Source organism: Larimichthys crocea, chromosome XIII (genome assembly GCF_000972845.2).
Source record: "Larimichthys crocea isolate SSNF chromosome XIII, L_crocea_2.0, whole genome shotgun sequence".
Taxonomy (NCBI): Eukaryota; Metazoa; Chordata; class Actinopteri; family Sciaenidae; genus Larimichthys; species Larimichthys crocea.
The window spans coordinates 16,486,096-16,512,095 of record NC_040023.1 but is presented as its reverse complement, the minus strand read 5'-3'; the positions used below and the strand labels follow the sequence as shown (position 1 = coordinate 16,512,095).

The window sequence follows — 26,000 nt, the reverse complement described above, 5'->3', positions numbered from 1 at the left end:
CAGAGGAGACAAGGCGACTCAAAAGTGGAGATAACACTTATTATTTATTTGTTTTTTATTTACTTAAAGGAAAGATGATCCTGTTACATCCAGATTGGACAACACTGTCAACTCCAAGTACAATCTGTTTGCTTAACAAAGCATAGACAGATTTACTGTGTCCATCCATGTACTCTTACATTTGAGTACAGATTTGTATCGTTTTCAAGTAGCAGTAGCAGAAAATGAGCTTTTATCAGTAAGTAATAAGCAAAATAATCCAATATCTGTGCCCAGTCTCCTCCTTCCTTTTGGCACTCTTCTACCCATGAAAAAAACTTTGACTTTGACTTTTATTGCACAATTCATGCTGAATGCTGAGTCAACTCCCAACTCATACGTGGCACATGCCTTGAATATGAAGGGACAGGTGGGGGGGTTCACCCATCTGCACAGAAAGGCCCAGAGCTGTTTTAGCATGACAACTACTTATCCGAACAGTTTCTGCAAAAGTGCCTCTAGGGTTGGCTCATCGGAGATCACTGAAGAAAAAGCCAACTTGAATCCCATTTAAGTTTCTAGTTTAGCTAAAACCAGGGAACACATTTGGTCTTAACTTTAAAACGATGGAATAGCTGCTTTCAGCATGTAGAGTTTGAATCCTCTCTTGTACAACTGAAGAGTTTTTAATGTTTTGTATGCCACTTTTTTTTTTATTATTGAGGAATAAAAACTTTGAGAAAAAAATCTCTGAACACGAGACTGCTTTGTTACATTGCAAGCTGTCAGTGGCTTAATTAGTAAAGAGTAGGAAGACAATTATAGACAGAACAGGAAGAACAGCAGAACAAAACATTACGCATTTTAGCAATTATGAAGTATTCATCAACATAATTGAAATACAGACATCAAGAGCTATCTATCAAAGTATTTCTGGAGTCCTTTTCATACAGCGTTGATGGGTTGACATACTTCCTGAGTCTGAATTCCCACTGTAGGACGTCAAGATGAAGGTATTTCATCTTCTCTTGCTCAGTTTGGTGGGGTTATACCTAAAAACACACACACACAAAAGATTTTATCTCATCAGTCTGCCCATGTCAGGATGGGCTTTTAACATTCCTCATGGATCATTCCTCAATGTCCTTAGCGGCATTTTGAACAAACAATAAAAAACAGCCCAAATTAAGCGCTGTAAAACACGGACAGTGTTTGAACAGCTTAAAGCAAACAGACTTCCTATAAACCACGTCTGGAAACGTCGTTTAGACCTACCAAAAAAATACCGCAGTGTTTTCTTAGCAGCGGAGTCTGTTCCCCCTGCTACGCATGACTGACTGAGCATGACTCAGTGATCAAACAGCTCAGCCTTGACACACACACACAAAATCAATCTCAGACTGTCTCTTTTCTGCTTAGTCAAAGAAAACACGACAGCAGCGGCGGCGGCGGTGGCAACAGCAGTGCCAGGTTACATCACCTCTGTTACCCTGGCAACTGCTGTGACGAAAGAATTACTACATTCTGATTGGTCAGACTGAAGCTACAGTGGTCCCATATCCATAATTTCTAGTTAATTATGTTGTCTGCACCTGATTATAATGACTGAGAAGACTGATTTTTTAAATTTAATTTACTGTCTGTTGTGAGAGACCAAACAGGTCTCGCACAACAGACAGTAAATTAATTCATCCATGTTTCAATATTCAAGAGCAACAACCGACTTCAACTTGAATATGAACATAATCAACAGTTAACAACTGCCTCCCATTAACTGACATTTAAATCAGAAAGAGACAATAATGTGTTTGTCTAACTGTATATAGTTTCTTAGCTTAGTCCACAATATTGTTCTGTTTTGCATTATTTTACACAGAATTCACAACAAATAGCACAAAAAGTTATGACCTAAGTAAACAATGTATGCTTTATTTATTTAAATTAGTTTTTCTAAGTATTTCACTGACATTACACCCTCGACATTATATTGCTGCTTTTCAACTGTGGCTGCTTGTTGACAGTCATACTGCTGCTGCTGTGTTGTGTTTTTGGTCTGTCGGGTTTCTTCAGGTCAACTGCATTTTGGATCAGGTCCAACATTTTGGACAATCTACTGATGAGCCAGGATGACCAATGACCCCCAACTGTACTACTATATAAGTCATGCTGAGGGTTCTGTCTGAGACAGTAAATACAGCAGCATGAAGACAGTAAAATGATCAATATAATCAGTATGATGTATAAAAGAATGAGCCACTGTCTTCCTAATGACAGAAGAGAGGTAAGATGAAACTCAACCAGTCTTCACATACTAACAACCTTTTAAGGAAGCTGTAAAGGTTTAACAAGGTTACTACACATCTTACAGAAAATGAGGCCTCACCTAAAGAGGTCATCTCCTATAGTCTCATCCCGTTTGCTTCGACGCTCCTCCTGAAAAGACAAACACAGGCTCAGATTATGAATGTAAGAGTCGAACAGATCCCAGACAGATAGGACAAGACAGTCGTACCTCAGCTGCATCTTTCAGCCATTCATCCAGATCAGTGTTCTTGCCCCTGTTGTGAACCAGCAGATCAGACCCTCCAATAATGTGGGATGACCTCTCTCGGCCTGGAACGTTATTCTGTCACAAGAAAATTTATATGAAAAACCAAAAGAAAGAAATGTTTTCTCTACACAAGAAATACTTTGTTGGAACTTCTTATTGTGCTTTATGTTGGGGTTGAACATTTTAATTTCTGATTTTGAAAGTCTGACAGCATACGCAAACATTTTTAGAACTTTTCTCGAATAGAATAGAAAATAAAACACACTAACTCTTAAATAACTTTCCCAAACTCAACAGGACATTCTCAATCCACTCAAACAAATGTCAAAATAAAAAAGTGCTCCAGGTTGGGCTACTGGACAGAGCTTTTTGAACTGAAAATGAATAATAATTCCACACACCAGCTTTGTCCTCACTTTTCTCTCCTTGTGCTGCTGTGTTGACTTTAACCAAAAATCACAACTCACGTTTCGGATTTTTTCACGCGTGATTCTGTTTTCACAACAGCGGGTGAGCTGCGTGTGGAGGAGGGCTTGTTGCCTTAGCTGTGTGTCGCTGTGACAATAGTCGGTTACTGTCTGCTGTGCATGTGACGTAAACTACTAAGCAGCGCAGCATGCGTGTAAATTTGACTGGCGCAGATTTGTATACATGAGACCGATTGGTGCCGGTGACCAGTCAAGGCGGAAAGGGCGGATGAAGCTGAAAACCGGCCAATTCCAGTCTAATGTTTTCATCACAGTGAACAAAAGGAATCAGTCACTGGTAGCACACCAGTGACTGATGGGAAAATAGGTCATTTAACAAGGTAAAAATATGCCTTCATTGAAGGATAGGACCTACAAAAACAATAAATTCTTTGCTTTTTAATTTTAATAATCCACTTGAGAGTCTGAAGTGGAGCGATGGAGGACAAACTATTTACAGTACATCCGTTGGTATACATAAAATTACAGCTGAATACAACAGCACAGAGCCTCATGGGAGATTTTTTTTAAATGAAAGTACTGTTTCTAAATTGCACTCTGCAGTGTGTTTCTGTTGTGTATTTGTAAATTGTATTGTTGTCTGACCTTGCGGAAACATTTGAAGTTCTTTGCGTAGCCGTTGTTCTGCGGCTGCTGTGGTTTGGTTTTGGGAGGCGCGCCCACGGTGAGAGATCGAAACTCCACTAACACCAGCTTTTTAGGAAGGTTTTCGTCCTCGTCAATCTTTGACTCCTGCAAAACGGCACGTTAAGAGGTCAACTTTTGATATTCTGTTCAAGCATACATTAATGTTGGAGAATATCAAAGAAAACACCTCACTATGGCTTCATGCAGTTTAAATAACAGCTGACTTGTACCAATGTGAATATTTGTTAAAGAAGAGATAAAGAATCTGGTAACATGATGTTGGTTTTTTAACATATGCATGAAATAACTAAACATTTGTTAGGATTAGTTGGTTAGGATCTCTTGAATTTGGTTATTAAAGAACTGTCACAAAAATATGTACTGAGTGGGACAATTTACACTTGCAAAATAAACATGTTGGCGGATAATTTTGGCCTCACAATTTATTGGAATAGAAGAAAAATAAAGCATCTAGCTAGAAACTGGATTTCATTCAAAGAGAGGAACAGAGATAAAACTGTAACAGAAAGTTTTTTCACAGGACTTACTTGGACCTCCTGCTTAATTTCAACAGTTTTGGTCTCTTCTTTAGGCTGGCAAATATCTACTGCAAGTAGTTCTAGATCCTACGGGAATAAAAAGGATGGAAAATGTGTGATAACAGAGAAACAACAAGAAGTGTATGCTGAGGCAGTTTAATTTCTAAAGTCCTCACCTCAATGAAAGACGCATCATCTTCAAATGGTTCGATGTTTGTACTCGTGCTGGCAGATGGCACTTCTCGACGTTTGCTGGATTCATTAAAAGTTGTCCTGCATTCTAGAGGATCGACTGGCTCTGTCTTGATGGAGACAATACGCTGTTCAGATTTTTGGCTGTTTTTCTTAGTAGAGGAACCCGACTCTGTTTCGAGGCCCAGCTGTGGCCTTTTGTTGGTTCCATTTTCTTCGAGGTGGACCCTTGGTCTCTTGCTTGAAGATGAAGCCTCCACAGTATCTAAACCTTCTTTCTTTCCAGTTGAACTAAACAATATTGGCTGTGCTTGCTTGCCTTCATTAATTGAAGGCTGCTCATCGAAGCAGTCCATGTCCTCAGACATGATAGACTCCAGTTCATCCATCTGTATCTCTTCTTCCATCTCCTTCCTCTTTCTGCTCCGTGGCTCCTCCTTAACAGCGACTGCCCGAACTTCTGACTGTCCTCCAAAAAGATCAGATGCTGATGCTGCTGCAGAGACTCTGCCTGATCGTGAGGGTGTTTCTTTAGACATGACTGAGGTGTTTGGTGCCCGTGTGCTGACGGATGATTCCAGTGCAGGCCGTTTTGGCTCTGACATATCAGAGAAGAAGAACTCGTCTTCCAAAGGCCTTTACGAGAGGATGAAACAAAGAGATGTGTAAGAACAGACAGCCAAGAATATTCTCCGGATAGTACTATGTTAAAGGGAAATGTGGGGATTTTACACATTAAAGTCTGTCTGCAAGTCTTCTGTATGTGAAAAAATCTGTGGTGTGGAGAGAAATGAGGGTCTGGCAACTCCTCATCTGGCTCAAGGCTATATTAGCTGCTACTAGAATAACACACACAAATCTTTTGAACTGTTAGCAGTCAGGCTGTATTATGGGTAATGTAAGCAGCACATTTTAATGAGGAAGAAGAATGCATAGAATAAAAAGGATGATATCTCTGTATCTGCTGTATTGATTTAGATTTTGTTTAATGTCCATTGTGAGTCTGACAATGTAATTCTAACACAGTGGAGCCAAACTTTCATCTTATTCAATAAATAATAGGTATTGAAGTATCACTGCTTCTTCGTTATTTCACTCCAGTATTAAAAAAGCAGATGTTTACCGTTTCTTGTTGACTGGTTGAAAGAAACTGGTCAGAGTTGATTGTTTCTGTGGCGAAGCTTCTGCAGAGTTTTTTGGTTTCTGAGGAGATTGCCTTTGTAGGAGTGTCTTCGGGCCACCATTGGTCCTGGGGAAGGATTGCTGGGACCTAACGCCACTACTGCCTGCACCTGAAACAGCAAAAACACTGACTGATTTATTTGCTCCAGGCATTCAGCTAATGCTCCTATCATGAGTGAATCAAGGCAAAGTTTGACATTCTGGGAAGAACATTTACTTACTGAAAAGTAGATGAGAAGATTGATACTCTCATATCTGCCCAGTATGTCTGCAGTAGGTAGCCTTGTAGTTTAGCATGAAGACAGAATACATTGGGAAAAAGCTACCTTGGCTCTGCCTAAAAGTAACAAAATCCACCCACTTGCACCTCTAAACCTCCCATATTAACACATTATATATCTCAGAAGTTACTTATTTTATACAAAGTATTGATTTAACAACTAGGTGTCTCACTGCAGTTAAAAAATACATTTAGAACACTAAAAGTAAACTCGGACAAATGGAGCCAGATACATTGTAGGAATGCACTCAATCTGACATGAAGAATTGGTACAGTACACATTGTTTCCTAAATAATGCGGATATATTCTGCAAACAAACCCTTTGGAACTATTTACTGATATGCTAATATGCTGAAAACCAAATTATATTTTTATTGTTTGAATAAGCTCTAAAAAGTGTGTCTGGTGTGATATGTTACAAAGCGACCTCATCGTGAACAGTTACATCTAACAAGAAATGACGTGTAGATACAGTAAAGCTCCATTTCTGTTACACAGAATAATCCAACAGAGATTTCAAATTGAAACAGAAACACTCGTATTGGACTGGTGTCTGTATGTGTCAGACTTTAGGAGTATTAGACATTAGGTGCATCTTTAATTCAATAATGCAGCTACCTGTTGGTTTGGACTCTGGCTTCTTCCTCTGGGAGTATGTGTCCTCTACAGTGTTGAACGACACGCTCATCGTATCAGCCACAATGCACTGACTGGCTGTCTTTGGAGCAACAGGTTTAGATCCATGGAGCTGGCTTGTGTTCTGGTTCTGCTTCTTTTCAGGAGTCTCTCCAACCGACGTCACCCCTGTAACTCTGCTTAGCTCTGTCCTGATGAATAAAATACAAACATTGGACACAGAGTTCTACAACAAACAGAACAGTGCAAAGTTTGGGCAACTTAAACTCACAAAGGTCGCGTGTCTGTGAATGCTTGGTGGTATCCCTGTGACTGCTCTGTGTTGGCTACATAAGCTGTGATGTTCTGAGATGCAGCAGGTAACACGGTCTCATCCACCGCCACGCTCTGTGACATGGAAGCACTTGGAATTCTGGGATTCACTTTTGGTACTGACTCTAGAATCGTAAACAAAAGGTAGAAACAAAAATGTTTACACAGAGAAAAATGATATGGAAGAAGAAAACAATCTGTGCTTCTCTGTGTGTTCACCCACCCGAGTCTGTTATTAGACGGGATGGATTGCAGTACTGGTCACAAGAAGCATAGATAGCAGCCAAACCAATTTCAGACTCCGCGATGACACGAAGGCCTTTTCTGTGTTGGCGGAAAATAGAGAGATTTGTTCAAAAATCAGTCACCTTGACAAGTAAATTGCACAATAACTCACTCTTCAGTGCTTTTCTATAGATGAATAGCAGTTTGTGCAAACCTTTGAACAATGTTCTTCACAGTGTTTGCCCACTCTGTGGTGGAGGAAGAAAGCAGAGGTTGGGAGCTGCCTGTTGTAGCATCGATCACACAGCTCTGTGGAGACTCCAGCACATCCCGGGGCAGAGAGCCCTCCTCCAGCAGCTGACTCCTGCCACCTCCGAAACCCACTGCTGCACTCAGACGCTTTAGCTGCAAACAACATAGAAGAGGAGATTTTATATGGTTGTTTATCTGTACAGCAGCTCCCCTTCTCCAATATCAGTCTGATTAAAGGCTTTGAGTGATCCATAAATATTTCAGTTAGCGTAAAAGCACTTGTTCCAGGAGATCTTCTGCAATGCTCTCATGTACACTTCCGATTTCAAGCTTTGGAAATGCAGAAACACTCACTCATAATGTAATAACAGTCAATTGAAATTTACACTTCATAAATCACAATAAAAACAATGTTTTTAAATCATAAAGCTGACAAAAACACGACACCCTGAAAATAAAAAGAGACATTATAGTGCTTTAAGTTAACCTTTAAAGTTGATCAAGATGGACAAATGTGTCGAAGCAATCTTAGATGAAAGATGTTTACGTCATCCATAAGACTTTGCTTCATGCTGTTGTGTCAATAACGCCAATCAGGACTGTACAGATGAGTGCTGTCCCTGATGAGGTTACATAACCTGCACATGCTCTCTGCTCCACGTGGCCTCATCTGGAGGTTTTCATCCAGGTGATGATTCATGGCTGTGGTATTCTATGGCAGCCATCAGTTGATTCATTTGCTATTGTTTTGTTGATTACAGTTATAAAAAGTTATAATTGATTACAGTTATAAAAAGGCAAAGCTTTGTCTGCTTCTCTTCATATTTCTTGCTGACACACCATGAAACCTACTCCTATGGTTAATTGTAATGGACATATTGGTCTGGACCAGAGATGAGAAACAGAAACATTTAGAACAGATGATTTACATTAATTTCTACATTTTATAAACTAATTACTGAATCTATAAAATAGCTCATCTGTGTTGTGAGAACAGTCATTTCAGCTCTTGTAAAAAAAACAGGCAGTGAGCAGTTGGTCTCCCAGAGGATCTCCGGGCTGCCAACTCCCTGGCAACTGATGTTCAGCTGATAAACATGAAGCCCACAAGATCATGTGACTTTCCAAAAGGATATCAGGGGAGGGGGCATACCCCATAACAAGTGCTCATTTCCATAAGTCTCATGTGTTTTGTTATTGTTGACTGACTGAGGAGGAGGATATTAATAGAGCAATAACTGTTCACCTGAAATCCTGCTACTCTACGACCAGTTACTTGGTGGTTTGCTGAGCATGAAAACAATATCAGCTGGTTACAAATAAAGAAGTAGACTTACCTGTTTGGCACTGAGGAATATGAAAGTCTTTCCAGCGAAAAGCTGTTTGCGAACTGGAATCGCTCCAAGGTTAACATCCTCTTTGCTCAAGCTGGGCTCATCGATCTCAGGGATGAAACTTAAAAACAATGAACAACACAGATGAGATGTTTGGTTTAGTGCCGCCTCCAATGTTGTCACTATGTGTACACTAGGATGGACTGTATGGTACCTCTCAGCTTTAGGAGGGGGTAACTTTTGCTGAGCGGCTTTGCCGAGCTCTGAGAAGAACTCAGGCTTCACGATGGGACGACAGCACAGCAGAGCACAAATAGTCTAATTAGGAAAAAAAAAAGACAGGGGGCACATCAACACATATTTCACAGACAAACAAACACATCACATGTGCTAAATGAGGATACAGTGTCTGGTCCTGACCTTGATGGTGACTTTAGCAGTGGGCATGACCAGATGGGTGCAGTCCTGAGTCCAGGTGTTGACCAGCTTTCCACCCACGGCCAGCAAAGCCTGAGTGAGCGATGTCTTGCCATCGTTGTCCAAACATGACGAACACACCACTGGCTTCTGATGCTCCACACTGAGACGAAATAGCGACAATAATTCAGGATTGGTTCAGAATTAATGAAATTCATATTAACTGAGAGATGCATTTGATTTCGGGGTGATATACCTGAATTTGCTTTCAAAAACACCAAATGTAACATTGTCCCCGGACTTCAGGTTCACTGGTGTGTTCGCTGTCAACTGTTGGCCGTTGACAAATGTACCATACTTGGAGGTGTCTTTCAGAGTCAGCGTCTAGGAAGAAAATTAGTAAGAGCAACTCGTGAAATTGTCCATCAGTCAAATAAACTATCCTTCATCATCGTGTTCAATTATTCATGCCTGAATGAGAAACTCGCCCTTGATGGAAATATATCCCAAGTTCAAAATCAATTAACCTTTACATGTAAGAACAAATTCAGATTCAGATTCATTTGAGTATTAACGGAGAGATAATTGCTAAACTAAATAGTGGACACATTAATATCTCTGAGAAGTCCATTTCATATAACTGCCTTGTTTACACTTGTTTCTATGTGCTTTTGGCCCAATGCCAGCTGGGATAGGCTCCAGCCACCCGACCTGCATTGGTTACACTTAAGCACAGTTTGGTAGTTTCAGTTTTTGTTTCGTTGGACTGATACAATAGCACCACCTTCTGTGCAGAAGTGTCATCACACAGGCAAATAGTCTCCAAATAAAATGATGTACTGGGTCCATAATTAAAGGGGTCGTTCTGTGATATGGTCAAATTCATTTTCTGATAAACCTGCTAAGATGAAACAATCTAATATACAAACTATAGGCGCTGTAGCACTTACTTATGAACAGTATTATAAAGTGGGTTTTTATTATGTATTGAGTATTTTCTAATCTAATTTGCATGTAATTATCTTACTTCATGTAAACACAGGAGGTAATAATATTAAATTAGTCACTGTTTAAAGTTACTATTTGTGTGGTTTGTTGAGTGAGAGCTTTGTTATCTCGCCTTGTTGCATGACATTAGTTAAAGGTGGGGTCAGTCATACAAGAGAAAGACAGTTGATTGTTTGTCCGGTTGCCAAACGCTGAGATGAATAGAGAAGAAAAGTCAGAGGGAGCCACACAATGCAATAGGTGGTGTAAAGGGAAAGGAATTTTTCTTTCTTTTAAACTGCTTGCAGTGCTAGTACAGAAAAGATCACTTAACACATACTGAGAATTTTAATTGGCCACTCACAAACTCTTAACCAGTTCACCTTGTTTTCCTTTTCACCAACTGCACATTCCTTTTTCACAGCAGTATTATGGAGAAGGACTGTTATTATGATGTAGACAATCAAGTCCAACATGATTCCAGCTGGGTGCGGTTCACCGTCCCTTGATCCTGTTCCATGTTTGCAAAATCAGCATTTTGATCGAGTCTTCCCCAAATAACAGATCATGTTTCTTTGTGTCTCTGCAGCAGAGAACTAGATCATGTTCTTCTGATTCTAAATCCCCTTTTTTAATAACATATTAATATCTAACATTAATGATCTATTCATTCCTAACATTAATATTGATATTTAATACTATCAAATGTATAATTAAAAGAGATTGTATCGTTTTAAACACATGGTATCAAAAAAAAATATCTCTGGACACTTTTGACAAACATACCATTGACTCTAAGATCTGCTATCTTTCTTCTGTATGACTGACCCCACCTTTAAATACACACACACCTTAAACTATCACGGACGACTTCACACAAAGTGAGCACAAATGATTAACTAACTCTCTTGCCTTGTGCCAAATGACAGCTGAACATCCTGTTGCATGATCTCTATGTGCTACTTAAGTTTGCCAAGCTTCCACAGTGTGTCATTGTGCTGAGATGAGGTATCATTTTAACCTCCGTCTATTTTCAAGGGAACTAACGATGAACAGATAAAGCAAACACTGGTACTTGACAAAGTTTGTGAACATAATGGTATTTTAATGTTAATGAGTTGTTTTATACTTGACATCTTTATTTTAAAAAACTCATGCAGTGTTTTGTCCACTTTGTCTGTCTAATATATTTGGAATAACATGGAAGACACTGATTCTGTTGACCACATTCAGTCCAATCTGAAGTGAACGATGATACTGTATGATAGGGTTTACACTCATACGCTAATTTCCCGTCATCCTCTCACCTGGTCAGTAGCAGTGAGGTGAGCATGAGCCCTGCTGATGGACTGGTCGCTGGGTAAGAGGATGTCACAGTTCTTGCGGCCCGCCACATAGTCTTTACTGGAGAGGAGATAGTGGGTCTCACCTGTGATTGACAGAGAAGCACAGTCACAAACCCGCAATCTAACTGTGGTTTACAAATGCATCGGCTTACTAGGAATCTTAAATGAAGTGGACCGATCCTCTTTCCATAAACCTGTTAATAATTGAAAACAACAATATGTTTGAATCAGCACTCGGAATTGATGAAGAAAATACACATTTAACATAGTTTAAACTTACTGAATCAAGTAATGACTAGGGGAAGCTTCTAGCCTGTACTGGGTTGGATCCTTGATCAACACAATACACGCTGGGGACAGTGCAGATTCGCTAATCAGGTGACGTCTAGTAACGTCTACCAGCCCCCTAATGTTTAGGCCTTGTCACAACACATGCTAAATATGTGTCCTTTCTGCCACCTGTCTATTTGTTTGCTTGACTTGAATTTCAGGTCTTAATGCAAATTCTGTAAAAGTGCTCCATTTCATTTGCCTTGGGTCAACTCACTGGCTCAGATATGTTTTGTGTGTTTTGTCAGCTCACCAGTGTGCCGGTGTGCTTTTTAATAAACACACACCACCATAGCAACCATCTCAACTGGACTCGATGATTTCTTCGACAGACTCAACTATGCAAATCTGTTAATTATGGCAGCGAGAGAGCAGAGCATTTATTGATAAACAAAAACTTATTCAGTGATGACTGGCTCAGCACAATGCCGCCTTTATGGAGCCAGACTGACATGTCCATATGCCGAGTTTAACATCATATTTGTTTATAACAGATACATTGGTATCAATATGAAAACTTTGTTTTCACAAGACATAAACTTTGTTTTCACAAGACATAAACTTTGTTTTCACAAGACATAATTTAGATCTATTAATTATCTTCTATATTATGTTTTATATTGAGTTTAATTGTTAAATTCTCAGTGAGGTTTACTGTTTCACTGCACTGATGTACATCTTTATGACCAGCAGGACAACATGTTACACTCAAATTTTCTGTAGTATCTAATTGACTGTAACAGAGATGCAGACATGGTAATGATGAGCAGGCTAACTAATCTGATCTAATCTGCATATGAGGAACAGGAAGATCAGCAGAGGTGCAGGCGATGATCGTTTCCAATTATTTATTTCTGTAATTAATCTTTTTAAAGTTTAAAATATTAAACAATTGTTCATGGTGTTGTAGTGGAAAAAAAATCTTTGTAACCTTTAGTCTACATTTATATCTCAGTGATTAGCTTTGTATGAACTTTGTCCTACTCAGGAGACGGCCTCCTGATGGTTTGATTTGTGTCCTGGCAGATGTTGATACCAGCCACAGTGTGGAAGGGGGAGTAAAGCAGATATTTACGAGGGTAACCCTCCTAGGGTTAGGGTCTCTCCTTTGAAGACCTCAGAGGAGAGGGAGGGGAAGGAAATGCCTACAAAAGAAGCAGATAAATGTTTTAGCAGCAGGGAGAACTTTGCGACTCTTGTTGTCTCTCCTTGGCCAAGAATAAAGTTCTCATTAATACTAATCGTGGTCTCAGGCTTTATCCAAAACTTCCACAGCAGCGTCCATGGTGATGTGTTAAAAAGTTTTGTCCAACCAGAAGTAAAGCATCTAAAACATGTTGTGTCCAAATGTAGAATATTTGAGAAACCATTAAAAACACAGTTTGGAGAAGCTGGAAACAACAAAATGACTCAATTAAATAATATCTAAAGATAATCTGTCCTGCACTGCATACTTATATGTCTGGTGTCTATAATGTGTCTGAAAATGTGGAGACATTTCTAAAAGTATTTATTTATTTTACTGTTAAATTAAGCTGCACATGTGACGATGTGAAACACACCCACAGCATGAAATGAAACCTATAAACACGTGCATCCAGCACAGAAATATCTGACTTCAGCTGACAGCTCAGTGGCAAACAGGCTTCATGCACAGAGTTATTGTGTTTTTATAATAATAAAAAAACATTAAAGCTTCAAACTTTAACTCGTTAGCTGCGTTAGCTCGCTTTGAAATGAGTTAGAGTTACCTCCAGGCTGCAGCGGCGTCAGGATCCACATTTCACTGACTTCTTTTGTTTGGATGCTTCTTCATAAAAACTCAAAAACCAGTCAGAGTCAGTGCAGAGGAAACATTTTCAGCTTTTAGTCCATCAACAACAACAACTACCAGCGCGCCACGGACTGACGCGCAAACCCTGCGACGCTGCTTCCGTTTCAAAATAAAAGTCCCTCATGCGGTCAGATTTCATGCAGCTATGATTTATTAATATTTAATCATTTTTATAACATATTATTTATGGCCTGCTAGGATTGTCAGATACTGTATGGCTGCCATATTTGGCTTTTTTTTGTTTGACATAAAAAAAAGAAGTTATATCAGAATCAGAAATACTTTATTAATCCCCACAGGGAAATTGTTTTTGTTACAGCAGCTCCCAAACGGTAAGTGAGAGGGAAGTGATAGCAAGAAAATAAAACACTATACACCTATACGATATCCTATTTTAACACTATATACACATGTATAAATAACAGTTAAATAAAACCAGTGACGGTAAAATAAAAGCCAAGTAACAGTGAACTATGCAATATGTAAATCTAAAACCCTATAAAGAATTTATCGACTGATACACTGATTCTTTAAAGTGCAGTGTGCATGTGAGGGAGATTTCACTTATGTATTGCATTGTCATATATCTGTAGATGTGACACAAAATATTATTTTCTGAATGATCTTGTGAAAGACAAGAGCAAGAGTGTAAATGTTAACAGACTTTGCATTACTCATAAAAAGACACATTTAGATTTGTATCAACTTCATGCAAGTTTAACGTGTTCATACAATTTATTCTTTGTTATCTGACTCCATATGTGAAAGAAAGGAAGAACTGGTTTTTAGATTTGTTCACGTCTGATTGGCTTAGATTTGGTGACATTTTTCAAATGTTAGTATTGGCCCCTGGGCATCTTCACATTGTCAAATCTGGCCCTCTTTAAAAGAAGTTTGAACACCCCTGGTTTAGTGTATCTTTTCATCTATGTTAATTTAGTTTTACTTAGCTAGTTTTGTTTATATTGTTTATGTGTTATTTGTGGAATATAGAGGTAAGATATGGTACATATACTCAAGTACTGTTGACAAGTACAAGTACACTTATCCTACTTTATACTTTTACAATTCAGAGGCAAATATTGTTTTGTTTTTTTACTCCATTTGATTGATTATTTTATTTTATTTTATTTTATTTTATTTTACACTCTCTCACCATCAACCTCTGACCCTGACCCCTGACGCATCACATCTGCACAGCCTTATTTCACATATTTTGGACTATACATTTTGATAAATATCTGCACATTTAAAATATTCTGTGATCATACTGTGAGCATTTGCACATTACCTGACAAATACTTGTACATTCCTGCACAAACTGCCTTCAATATGTTTGTAGATATTGAGTTTATGTTATTATGTTTAACGGGTATATTATTTATTATTTTAGGGTATATATTACTAATTTGTCAAGCAAGTAACAGAAGGATCAAATACATGTAGTAAATGCTAAATAACACAAATTAAACACACACATTTTATTCAGTCTTAAAACATGAACCAGAAACAACAACAACAACAACAACACAATCTTAAAATGGGAACTTATACGTCTAAACCAACTGAACATATAATTCTTTTGGTAGTTATTTGCAGATAACGTTACAAAATTCAGTTTAGTTTAGTCTCTCTCTAGTAAAGTAAAACCCATGGTATTTATTTACTTAATCAAAAATAAACATCACATATTGTTATATTGCTATTTTTTTTTCATTAATTGCGAAACTCAAAATATAAAATCATTGTCAGGATTCCATGGTTGTCCTGCGGCTGGTTTGACACGGCCTCGTCCCCAGAGGCAGGGTAGCTTATGATTGGCTCTCATCACTGCAACAGTCGTACAAGAATCAGGTTTACGGATGATCTCACACCAGTCTGGATAATCCACAGGTTTCGACCCACTGTAGGGAAAGACCGGCGTTAGAGTTTGTATGCTACATTTAAATATGTTTTGAGATGAATTCAAAACAAACTCACTGGTCACAGCATCCTACTCCAAAAGGCTCCATGCAGACACACTGATAACAGTCACTAGTTATCCAGCTCTCGCCTATCCCATACACCTGTCCCATGTGTTCACAGCTCCCTGGAAATTAAAAATATCAGTTAATGTCACATATATAAGCTGGGTGTACCCTGCCTCCTACCCAAAGCCAGCTGTGATAGGCTCCAGCTCCATGACCCCGATGAGGATAAGCGGTTACAGATAATGGATGGATGGAAGGATGTGATGGATATGCAGTAGTGGAAGAACTATCTATCTATCTATCTATCTATCTATCTATCTATCTATCTATCTATCTATCTATCTATCTATCTATCTATCTATCTATCTATCTATCTATCTACACATATAAGCCTATAGGAAACATTATCTTGAAACATTTACAGACAAGTTGTACCTTTAGTGTTGAAGAAGCACTCGCCACTATTATGCACAGACAAACATGGTACACTGGCACTCAGGAACAACAGTGAAGCCAAAAACACTCCTCCTGCTGCGTTTGCCATTTCTGGAAATAAAATGAAACAACAACAACAATAGAGCAAATTTAAAAAATAAAAATAAAAAGTATACACCAATACATAATAACCACAGAGATGAGAGAAATGCCAGATCTTACCTATTTCCACTATGTAATATAAAAACCTTCCTTTGCTGTATTTTATTTCCTCCCTTCGCTCTCTGTTCCTTTTGCTTTCATTCAGCTTCTTGTTGCTTTTTGTATTCCCTCTCTCCTCCTTTTGGCTCCCTGTGTCTCTTCTTCAGTGCCGCTCATGAAATGATGCGCTCTTTCCTCATGCTCTCAGATATTTATACTAAACCGGCACGTCTTTATCTCCGCACTCATTTCTACTTCTTTCTTTAATGCTATTTGTTCACCCCCCTGACTGCACTCATTAATTAGCATTTCACATCTGCTCACACACATATAGTATGCTGACACACGCAAACACTTATTATTACAATGTTCGTCATTTCCCTCCTTTTACTGCTTCAGAGAAACTGCCCTAGAGTATACACTGCACTATTTCAGATAACATTTGTTTCAGGGGGTGCCATTTGACCCTATCAGTGGATCTCAGTGGTGACAGCATCCATAGGACAACCAGTCAGTGGCCTATTGTCCCACACTGGCGCTGCATGTGTGAACTCTTGACCCCATGCTCAACATCCTGACACGTATGTTTTTATTGTGACAGTCAAAAGCTCATTTGAAAATAGCCACATTTTAGGTTTTTATTGTTAAAATGAGGATGAACTGGGAAGAAAAGGAAAAATACTGTAGTCTAAAAATACTTAATTATCAGTAAAAAAACAAATTGAATTCAAATTGTTATTTAAGTGAAAGCACAGAAGTATTATCAGTAACATGTACATTAGTATTATATTATGTTGTGTGTGTTATATTATTCTCTTTTTATCACCAACAAATACATGTAAGAGGATTTTAATGTTGTAGTTTGGAGGCAGTTTTAGATACTTTGTATACTACTGAGTCGATCAGTACTGCCTCATATCACAAAGGCATATCATATCTTATGTAGTGGAGGAATAGGTACAATATTTCCATCTGAAATGGATTAGAATATAAAGTATTATAAAATGGAAATACACAAGTACAAGAGTGTCAGAATTGTGAGTAAATGTACCTCCTAGCTCTGTTATATTGCATTCGAGAAGAGATCCTCAGGATGTTTTTGATAATTATCTTTTCTTACAACTGACTAATGATCAAATTCATCGATGCACATCAGCTGCTTAATTCAATTTCATATCATATCATTTCGCTCATGAATCATCAAGCAAATTACAAGATTCTGAACAGGATTTTACATGATTCACTGAACTTTAGTTTCATTTTCCCATTAAGAGTCTCTTTGACGTTGCATGTTTTTGCGTCACTTTGGAGGAGCAAAGGGAGGGGGCATGATAAGTGAAGGACCTCTTCTTTGTGCAGGGAGTTGTTTGAATAAACCACCCTGAGACCTCTGATAACATGTGCTTATGTGAACCTGTGCACACACTTACACAGAAACACACACAAACACAGATGTGCTTGTCACTTCTGAAGAGATTTCATTGTCTAGAGGCTTTCTCTAACCTCAACCTATCCTCAGTGAATACACATTTGTTTCAGCTCAGACTGAACATGCATATAGATACGATTTCCCCCCAACATTTTCATCAGGTTTAAAAAAACCAAAGTGGCCTCAGGTCAGATGAGCTACAGAGACACACACTATATAGGACACCAGATTGTGCTAAAAAGATGTTTTTTGTCTGTGCTGTTCTAATCTGGCCTCAAATTACTGTGCATCCATGTTACCAATTGTTGGTTGTACCTGAGGCATCCTGGGGAAACTTTTGGTGTTACGTTACAATGGCATACTGAAGTGAATATTTCATGTTGTGATACCTTGCTGCATTTTCATAGAGTATTCTCTTATACATTCATTTGGTTAGAAAGCATATAATTTACTCACATCAGTGCCACCGATTTTCCAGCCATGTGCTCCTGCAGGCTTGTGCTCATTAACTTATAATGATACTCTTACATAATAAAATGCCCTTTAAAGAATTAATTGACTGGGAGGGAGGAAGTTTCATTAGCCCAAAGTCCAAAAGCACACATGTAAAATCAATTAATGGGTGAATTAGAACTGTATCTGAAGCATATATGTCTGATACAATAGGACATGAATCATGTGGCGACACTAATGAATGATTACAGACAATCTTTACATGCCATCAGGCTTTATTTATGTATGCATGGTTGAAATGATTGATAATGAGAAAAAAATAATGTCCTTATTTGTATATTATTATTGAAACAGAAGCAAATAAGAAGGCTTGTCCAGAGACTGACTGGAAAGACAAAAGTTGTTGGTTTGGATTTTGTTATAATCCCTGGTGTCACAAGCTTGTATTGTGCCCACACCTGTTTGCTTAGACCAGGATCTACTTGCACACCTATCCTTGTAAACAATAGACTAGAGACTAGCTTTCCTTTGTTGTCTGTCTTGTTAAGAATAATATTTTATGACAAGATAGTGTTTGAGAAATGAGAAAGTAAGCAGTGAAACTTTTTTCATTTTGTTTATTTTGCATTTAGAACATAAAAACCTTTTTCAATATTCATAAATAATTGCTACTGTTGTACTTGTTGCCAGTAACTTTAACAGTAAAGCACCACAACACTAATAATGTTATATTCACACTTTCTGCACAGAGATTAACTGAAGAAATAGCAATTAAACTGAATTGAGTCAAGCAGACATTACTGTGATATTTGGCTATATTCAGCAATAGTTAATAATACACAGATTGCATTTACCTGAACATCTGGCTTCATGGCTCTTTTTTTCAGGGGTACAACAAGGATCAGAAGTCAATGCCAGACTCTGTAGGAATATGTCTGATATTTAGTTGACAGGATAAAGCACAAGAACAACCGAATATCAAACATATCACACAGCCTCTAGCCAATCAGAGCTTCAGCCGACTGGGAAAGCCTGTAGAAGATCAAGAGACAATGCAGTGAGGTATTATAGTAAACTAAACATTGAAAACATCCCTCAGTCATTTAGCTTGCTTCAAGCATGGGTGAACTTTTATATGTATTATCTAGATCTGAATGACATATCCAACATGAAACACAAGAGTGATGTGAGAGAGAGAAAAAAGGAGTCACTGACAGAGTCAAAGAACATGTTAGCAGCAAATATTTTAAACTCTGACAAAACAGGTTTGATGGAAACCAGTGGGAAGCATAAGCAAGATAAGAAGAAGACCTACCACACCTCCAGTCCAAAGATTCAAATCACCTGCAAAGATACTTACCTATTCTCTTTACCCATACACGACGTCCTGGTGAACAAATTTTAAAACTTTTAAGCATTTGCTTGTGCAGTTAAAACCTGTAAAAAAAAAAAAGTTATTCACAACTAACTGTGAAATGTGTGTGTGAGCTATGATCTGTGTGTGTGAGAGAGTGTGAGCAATTCCTCTGTGGGACATCATTTATATACACAACCCTGTGAGTTTGGGGGGGACGACCTACAACCTATCTTTTTCAGTAACACACACATAGATACACGCACTCAGTGCCCCATGTAATTAAAGGGCATATTGATCAGCTGTTGTGGCCTGCAGCCTTTCCTCCCCACATTAGTCTGATCAATAGATGGGATGTTCATCCTACTGTGAGCTCTCTCTCTCTCTCTCACACACACACAGACACACACACACACACACACACACACACACACACACACACACACACACACACACACAGCTGCAAAGTCAAATAACTTTCAGTTATTGCCTGTAGGGAGGACAAATGTGAACACATGACGGTCATCTCATGAAGTCAATCGTACTAATATTTAATTTTGCTAATAAAAAAAAAACGTGTGCTGCCTAGGTAGCAGCATGTCACAATCTTAAAGTCAGTTTTCTTTTATCTGCATATGTGAGTTGTACATTCTCCATATTAAGGCAAGTTTTGGTGTGTTTTGTTGATGTGCACAGCCAGATTTGCATCAAGAATGATATAATATAATATGCAAAGCTTATGGGACCTAAATTTGTTTACTTGCAGACTGACACAGTGTCAGGAGATACCTTTCCCTTTAAAGAAACTAATCTACACTTTACATATGCAACCAGTACAGTGGATCCTGCACGTCTATACTTTTTTTGACTGACTGACAGACTGATTGACAGTAAAAATTTCATTGTAGTCCCTTGTACTGAGAAGTAACATTTACTCAAGTACTGTACTTAAGTACGATTTTGCTTTATCCATTTGAGTTTTTCCATTTTGTACTACTTTACACTTTAGGGTTAAATATTTTTACTTTTACTTCACTACATTTCTTTGGCAGATTCTTCAACAATCAATGTTTTACATACAAAATAAACTGCAATAGATTACACAATCCAGCAGTACATGCAGTGGTAAACAGCTTTACTTTGACCAGCTGCAGCTTGTATGCTTACACAGTAATCATCAGTGATGATAATAGAAACAGTGAGTGATCATTGCTGGTTAATACGCACTTTTTAAAAATAATTGAAGTACATTGTGCTGCTAATATTCTTGTAATATTTCTATACTCGTTAGATCATGTTTCAAAGCAGGACTTTTACCTGTAGTGGGGACTTTTTACATCAAAGTATTCTACTTTTACTTAAAATCAAAACCTGTTTTGATTAAAAAATGCGGCTCCGCATGTACACTATCATCATCAGGAAAGAAAATGATGGGTTGGTGATTGGTGTTTAAAATATTTGAAGTGACGATCTCGACTATAATCAAATATCCGCTGTATAGATCAAGACAGTTTCTCTCTCGGTTTCTGCAGTCAAGGTGACCTCTGGCTGTTAGGATGACCTTTGCTTGTTAAGATGACTGGTGATGGTATTATTGCTCCATCTGTGAGCAGTACTGTGGGACTGTAACACATTTTGTTTTCAGATCATCTCTCAGACATGATAGTTAATGAAAACACAGCACTTTCACCTGTGGCAGTCAGCCTGTCAACTGTCAAACTGTGATAATGTGAATTTATTCTGTATCCAGAACACAGTATATGATTCATAGCAATATTCAGTATTTGTGGTACACGTCATCAGTGACAGACAACATACTATTTTTAACACAAATGTACATTACATGTTTTAAATCTCTGTACAGACAAGTATCAGTCCTCGTTTCTGACATCAGACAGACTGAATGCCCCCCCCTCTGCTGTCTCTGTATCCTCTCTTGATATGATGCTGACCTTGTGAGCCTATTGGGGCGGAATGATAGGCCTCTGATTGCCTAATTGTGAGCCTGGGGGGAGTATTTTAATCTCCAACAGATGGAGGGCAGTGTAAGGCAAAGTGAGACATGACAGAGTAATAGAAAGCAAAAAAGTAATGAGGATTATAAAAACCGAATCGTGTTAATGACAAAACATTTATATTCAGTGTAATGATTCATTTTCTAGAGTACAGTCACTTCCTCTAAAATATGCACCGCATTTAGCTCTGATTCAGCTCAAGTTTTAAAACTAGTATTCTTTTCCACTTTCATATTAAAGGTTCAAAGATCAAAACCTTTTAGATAAATGAGCTGAAATTAGTCTATATTCACAAAACGTATGAGCCAGTTTCACTGATGTATTTTGACATGCAGTTGTTTGACTCAGTGGCACTAAAACATCACTATGTAAAACATATCTTAAAAAGATAAAATACAAGCACAGACAAGTCACTTGATTTTCATCTGCTGTGAATAGGGAACATATGGTACTACTGAAGATGGAAAAATAAAAAATAGAAGAAAAGGCTCAAATAAAAAATTTTAATGTGAAAAGGCATTTGATCAATGAAATGAAATACGCCAAACTTGAACTGGTGACCCCTGCATTGTTAAATTTTTGTTGAAATGTTCCAGAAGGATGAAAATGTGCTAAACTATCTACCAGGAATATTTTACAAAGCTTCTGCCATTAATCTAAATGCAAACCTAAAGAAAAATGCATGTCATGTCTGTGTTCTGTTCTGTGTTGATGATATAATTTAGATTTAAATCATAATGCCACACACAATAAACAGCTTCAGCGTAACATTTTATTGAAAATTTACACAACAACAGAAGTAAAAAATGAGCCAGAAGATAAACTGTACAGCCGGAGCTCCACCAGGATAAGTGAAGTTTATAGAGAGTGACAGACAAAGGGCTTTGGCTTCTCTGATTGGTCAGTGCTTTGGTCTCCCTTTCTCACATACATACACACCAACACAAACACACAAACCCTAAGGCATGGTCACTAAGAAAAAGAGAGGCAGACAAGGTTAACAACGATTATTCAATACCTATCTCTGTGTGTCAGCGTTGGAGGTAACAGAGGAAAATAAATGACAAAAACTAAAGACCAAAAAAGTGTAATGTGCTTCAGATAATATGCAAAAAACAGAGATGCCTGCCAACATTATGCGTCACATAGTTTGCATGTATTAATCATTACCTGTGCAACCAGGATACAAGGTTTGTGGTTAAATATTTCTCAACCTCACATCTGTTAAGCCCCACGCCCTTTCTCTTGTGTACAGTGTGTTATGTGGGCACATATGAACAGTGATCAAATAAAGGAACAAGGAACAGGTCAGCAAACGTATAACCTCCCTGGATCAAGGAGTATTATCTTTAGGTCTATTGGTTATTTTTGTGACAGATTGAGACATCACACTCACGCTGCATACACATTACACAAAGTACATTGCGCGCTATATAAAAATCACAGGAAACTATACGTAGGTACAGGTTATATCTTATGTAAAAGTAAATGTTACTCCCAGTGTTTGCAGTTATAATGTGAAATAAATATAATAATTAACAAATGTTGGATTGGATTTGGTTGGTTTGGTTTGGCTCAATATTAAAAGCAAACATATGTAATCAGGACATCCCTTCCTCTGGAGGCGCTCTGTGAGTTTCTAACTTTAAAAAAATAATATGATCAACTTAAAAACTGTAATCTATTTTTATATCTTAACGAAACAACACTATGTAAAATAATCTAAAGATTAAAATGCTGCAGTACAGTATGTACACTGGATTATTTCTGCATGAGTATCTTTTCTTTTTAGTGCAAAATACTTCTGTACTTTTAAGTTAAAATTCAAATAGAGGACTTTTACTTGTAATTGAGTTTTATTTTAAATATTTACTGTTACTTTCAAGAGTTTAGTACTTTTTCCACCACATACATATGACATGCTTAAAAAAAACAAAAAACAACGTAGGTGTGCAGCAAGGCAAATTTTATTTTCCTTGTGCCACACTAAATTATGGCAGACAGTCACTGTTGCTGCTGAGCTGCAGAGGAGACACATTACCTTTTAGAGACTGGAACTGTGTGTGAATTCTTGAACCTAGCCGGCACAAAATATTTGTATCTTAGCCTGTTTATTACAAAGAATTTCACACCACCACAAACACATACAAAAACATGTGACCAACAACAAAACGTATCTTCATTCTTCATCATTTTGTTGAATAAAAATAAATATTAGCTTGAAGAGGAATATTCATTAATAATAGTCCTACTTTGGACTTCTGTCTGTACCTGTAAAACATGTGACAGTGAACGGCCTCTACTTTAGACTTCTTGTTTTTCAGGAGCTTCTGCCTTCGGCTCTTCTTGCTTAGCGGCCTCTGCCTTCGGCTCTTCTTGCTTTGCGGCCTCTGCCTTTGGCTCCTCTTGCTTAGCGGCCTCTGCCTTCGGCTCTTCTTGCTTTGCGGCCTCTGCCTTCGGCTCCTCTTTTTTAGCGGCTTCTGCCTCTTCCTTTTTAGGGTCTTGTCCACACAATTGGCTTTAAAAGAAATTTCAACAATAGAATATGTAATGAATGCACCGATCTCATTATGAATGTTCAAATGCACTCTGCAGAACACTATTTTAAAGTCCAGTAAAGTAGTAATCATACCTTTCTAGGTGTATTCCTTTTTTCAAAAAGTTACACACTGGGCTCTGTGCCTCGAGTTGACTTTTAAGTGTTTGCACTTCTGATTTCCAGCTGGCCTCCTCCTTGTCGTTTGCAGCTGTAAATGTTAACATATGACATTAAAAATTGTAAGTGTTTCACAAATTGAAAGCAAGATTAAGGCAATCACTTGAAGATCCATTTTTCAATTGGAAAATAAATGAAAATGCATTTGAAGCAGGATATGTGCTTGATGAAATTGGAAAAACTTACTTTGTCTCTTCTTTCAATTAATGAATACATGACCCATGTAGATGAGGCTCACGAATTGATACCTACCTTGGAGATTTTTTAATTCTGTCTCTAGTACTGCCAGCTCATCTGTTATAGCAGTCTGCGAAAGGCAACATAAACACAAGTTTGTTAGAGAAATCACAGACACTCTGCATCCATACATCTGTAACTTCAACGGTGCACTTTTGACAAATAGTTTTGTCATTTTGACACATGGTTTGTCAAGTTTTGCGAGGACAGGTCTGACAAAGCGGCTTCATTCTACGGTTCTTCCAGTAGCAATACAGCATCTCTCCTTTCCCTCCTCTCTGGCACTGTGAGATATGGTTATAGGAATGCTCTGAAACTTTATAGTGATTCTCAATAATATCATGAATGTAGCCTGATTGTTCCTCAATGCTAAAATCTTGCATTATAACATAAGTGTTATAAGCCAGATGAAAAGGGAAGCCTCAAAGCCTCTCCCTCATGAAAATATGTTAAATTCTCCTGTGCGCAAATCATCATCATGTTTTCGCTTATTGATCAGACAGGACCTCTGGTTAATATCTTCATTTGGCTGTAAACATGTAAGAAGATGAAGTGCCTGTGTAATCTTTTAATAACTTAGTCTTGATTAACAACAAATAGTTTCTTTGTTTACTGGACAAAATGATCCTCCATGATATTTAAACAGTTTGTTTTGTTTTCCCCGTCATTTACTTTTCACATTATGGTTCTGTTTGTAGCTACTTGCCAACCCTCAAATACAGCAAGAGATTAGATGCTGAATGATCTGTCCATCTCTATTGTAAACGTGTGGCCACTGAATTCTTAGGGCCGGCCTGGCATGTAGGACTACTGTCCATGCCTGCATTGACTTTGCAGGACAAACCTGATTTTTCAGCCCCTCAGGCTTCTCCTACAGTTGTGCAGGATTTAGTTTGTGTCTTTTTTTCTCCCTACCTTGCCTTGATTGCAGATATCCAGTTCACCCTTAGTCTTATCTGCTTTGTCCTTGGCCATTTTCACGGCTCCATCCAGCGCTGAGGTTTCTTTCTGGGCTGTATCCAACTCCACCTGAGAATAATCCTTCTCGGATTGATACTCTCCCAGCACGTCGCTGGTCACCCGAAGCTTGACACCCGCAAAATTGATCCGTTGATGTTGTTTGTCGTGCTCCCTTTTCCGGATTTTCATGAGCCCCATCAAAGCCACAGACGCGACTATTGTCAAAGGTAGAACCACTTGCACCTTCATGTTTACCGGCAGTTGTGAGCCTTCTTTGTGTGAGATATTTGTCCTTGGTACTTCCTCCTAAAGGTGTCTGCACAGCACAGCTTCTTTCACCTCCATGTGGGATTCAGAATCAGCGGGTCCTCAGCTGGAGCAGAGCTGCTCTGCGCGTCGTCCTGACTACACCTCTCTGCGTCGGCACACTTGAAATCAATCAACCTGCCTCACCTGCGCCCTTAGATTGGAAACTAGTTCGTGTGTGTTGGGCTCGAAGCACGCCCTCTTCCGGGAGGCCCTGCAGACACCTGTTGGTCCTGCAACCTGTTGGTCCTCCCTTCATCACCTCTTTGATATCTTCCAGGTATGATAGCCTATATCTTCAGTGTTATATTATTATATATTTTATATTATTGGAATAATGTTGATGCAAGCAGCATGTTAGAGAAAACTTTTGTATTTAAAATAAGTATAGCTGTCAAATAAACGTAGTAGA

General features: G+C 38.3%; 2 protein-coding genes and 1 non-coding gene across 4 annotated transcripts; all 3 read right to left on the bottom strand.

Annotated features, from left to right (window-relative positions):
* Positions 1–25: 25 nt before the first annotated feature.
* Positions 26–13,621, bottom strand: nbn (nibrin). The gene is made up of 17 exons (XM_010736041.3): positions 13,430–13,621; positions 11,310–11,431; positions 9,272–9,399; positions 9,019–9,178; positions 8,813–8,916; positions 8,602–8,719; positions 7,227–7,417; positions 7,011–7,111; positions 6,747–6,912; positions 6,458–6,666; positions 5,500–5,668; positions 4,361–5,012; positions 4,194–4,271; positions 3,604–3,750; positions 2,492–2,605; positions 2,363–2,412; positions 26–1,031 (listed from the first exon to the last, which is right to left on the bottom strand). The coding sequence occupies exons 1-17, from the start codon at positions 13,458–13,460 to the stop codon at positions 998–1,000; spliced, it is 2,574 nt and encodes an 857-aa protein (XP_010734343.3). The 5' UTR covers positions 13,461–13,621; the 3' UTR covers positions 26–997.
* A 1,562-nt stretch (positions 13,622–15,183) lies between these two features.
* Positions 15,184–16,365, bottom strand: LOC104923060 (uncharacterized). Its single transcript, XR_002042698.2, has 4 exons — positions 16,140–16,365; positions 15,918–16,028; positions 15,493–15,601; positions 15,184–15,416 (listed from the first exon to the last, which is right to left on the bottom strand). It is a non-coding gene; the product is annotated as an uncharacterized LOC104923060 (transcript).
* Positions 16,366–22,139: 5,774 nt separating this feature from the next.
* zgc:174935 (FK506-binding protein 4) lies at positions 22,140–25,722 on the bottom strand. 2 transcript variants are annotated; one of them, XM_010736045.3, is made up of 5 exons: positions 25,238–25,722; positions 24,338–24,392; positions 24,002–24,116; positions 23,641–23,887; positions 22,140–23,446 (listed from the first exon to the last, which is right to left on the bottom strand). In XM_010736045.3, exons 1-4 carry the CDS (start codon positions 25,529–25,531, stop codon positions 23,674–23,676), a joined length of 678 nt encoding a protein of 225 aa, XP_010734347.3. In that variant the 5' UTR covers positions 25,532–25,722; the 3' UTR covers positions 22,140–23,446; positions 23,641–23,673. The 2 variants fall into 2 exon arrangements, with proteins under 2 accessions (XP_010734347.3, XP_010734346.3); XM_010736044.3 differs by having other exon boundaries at positions 22,141–23,887.
* Positions 25,723–26,000: the final 278 nt, after the last annotated feature.

Excerpts from the sequence above, each read along its gene's own strand:
- nbn (XM_010736041.3), bottom strand. The coding sequence starts at position 13,460 with ATGTGGATCCTGACGCCGCTGCAGCCTGGAG. Across the intron at positions 5,669-6,457 it reads GCCAGAGTCCAAACCAACAG|GTGCAGGCAGTAGTGGCGTT; the intron begins GTAGCTGCATTA and ends TTGCTGTTTCAG. Across the intron at positions 4,272-4,360 it reads ATGATGCGTCTTTCATTGAG|GATCTAGAACTACTTGCAGT; the intron begins GTGAGGACTTTA and ends TTATTCCCGTAG.
- zgc:174935 (XM_010736045.3), bottom strand. The coding sequence starts at position 25,531 with ATGAAGGTGCAAGTGGTTCTACCTTTGACAATAGTCGCGTCTGTGGCT. Across the intron at positions 24,393-25,237 it reads ATATCTGCAATCAAGGCAAG|ACTGCTATAACAGATGAGCT; the intron begins GTAGGGAGAAAA and ends TGCCTTTCGCAG. Across the intron at positions 24,117-24,337 it reads AGAATTAAAAAATCTCCAAG|CTGCAAACGACAAGGAGGAG; the intron begins GTAGGTATCAAT and ends TAACATTTACAG.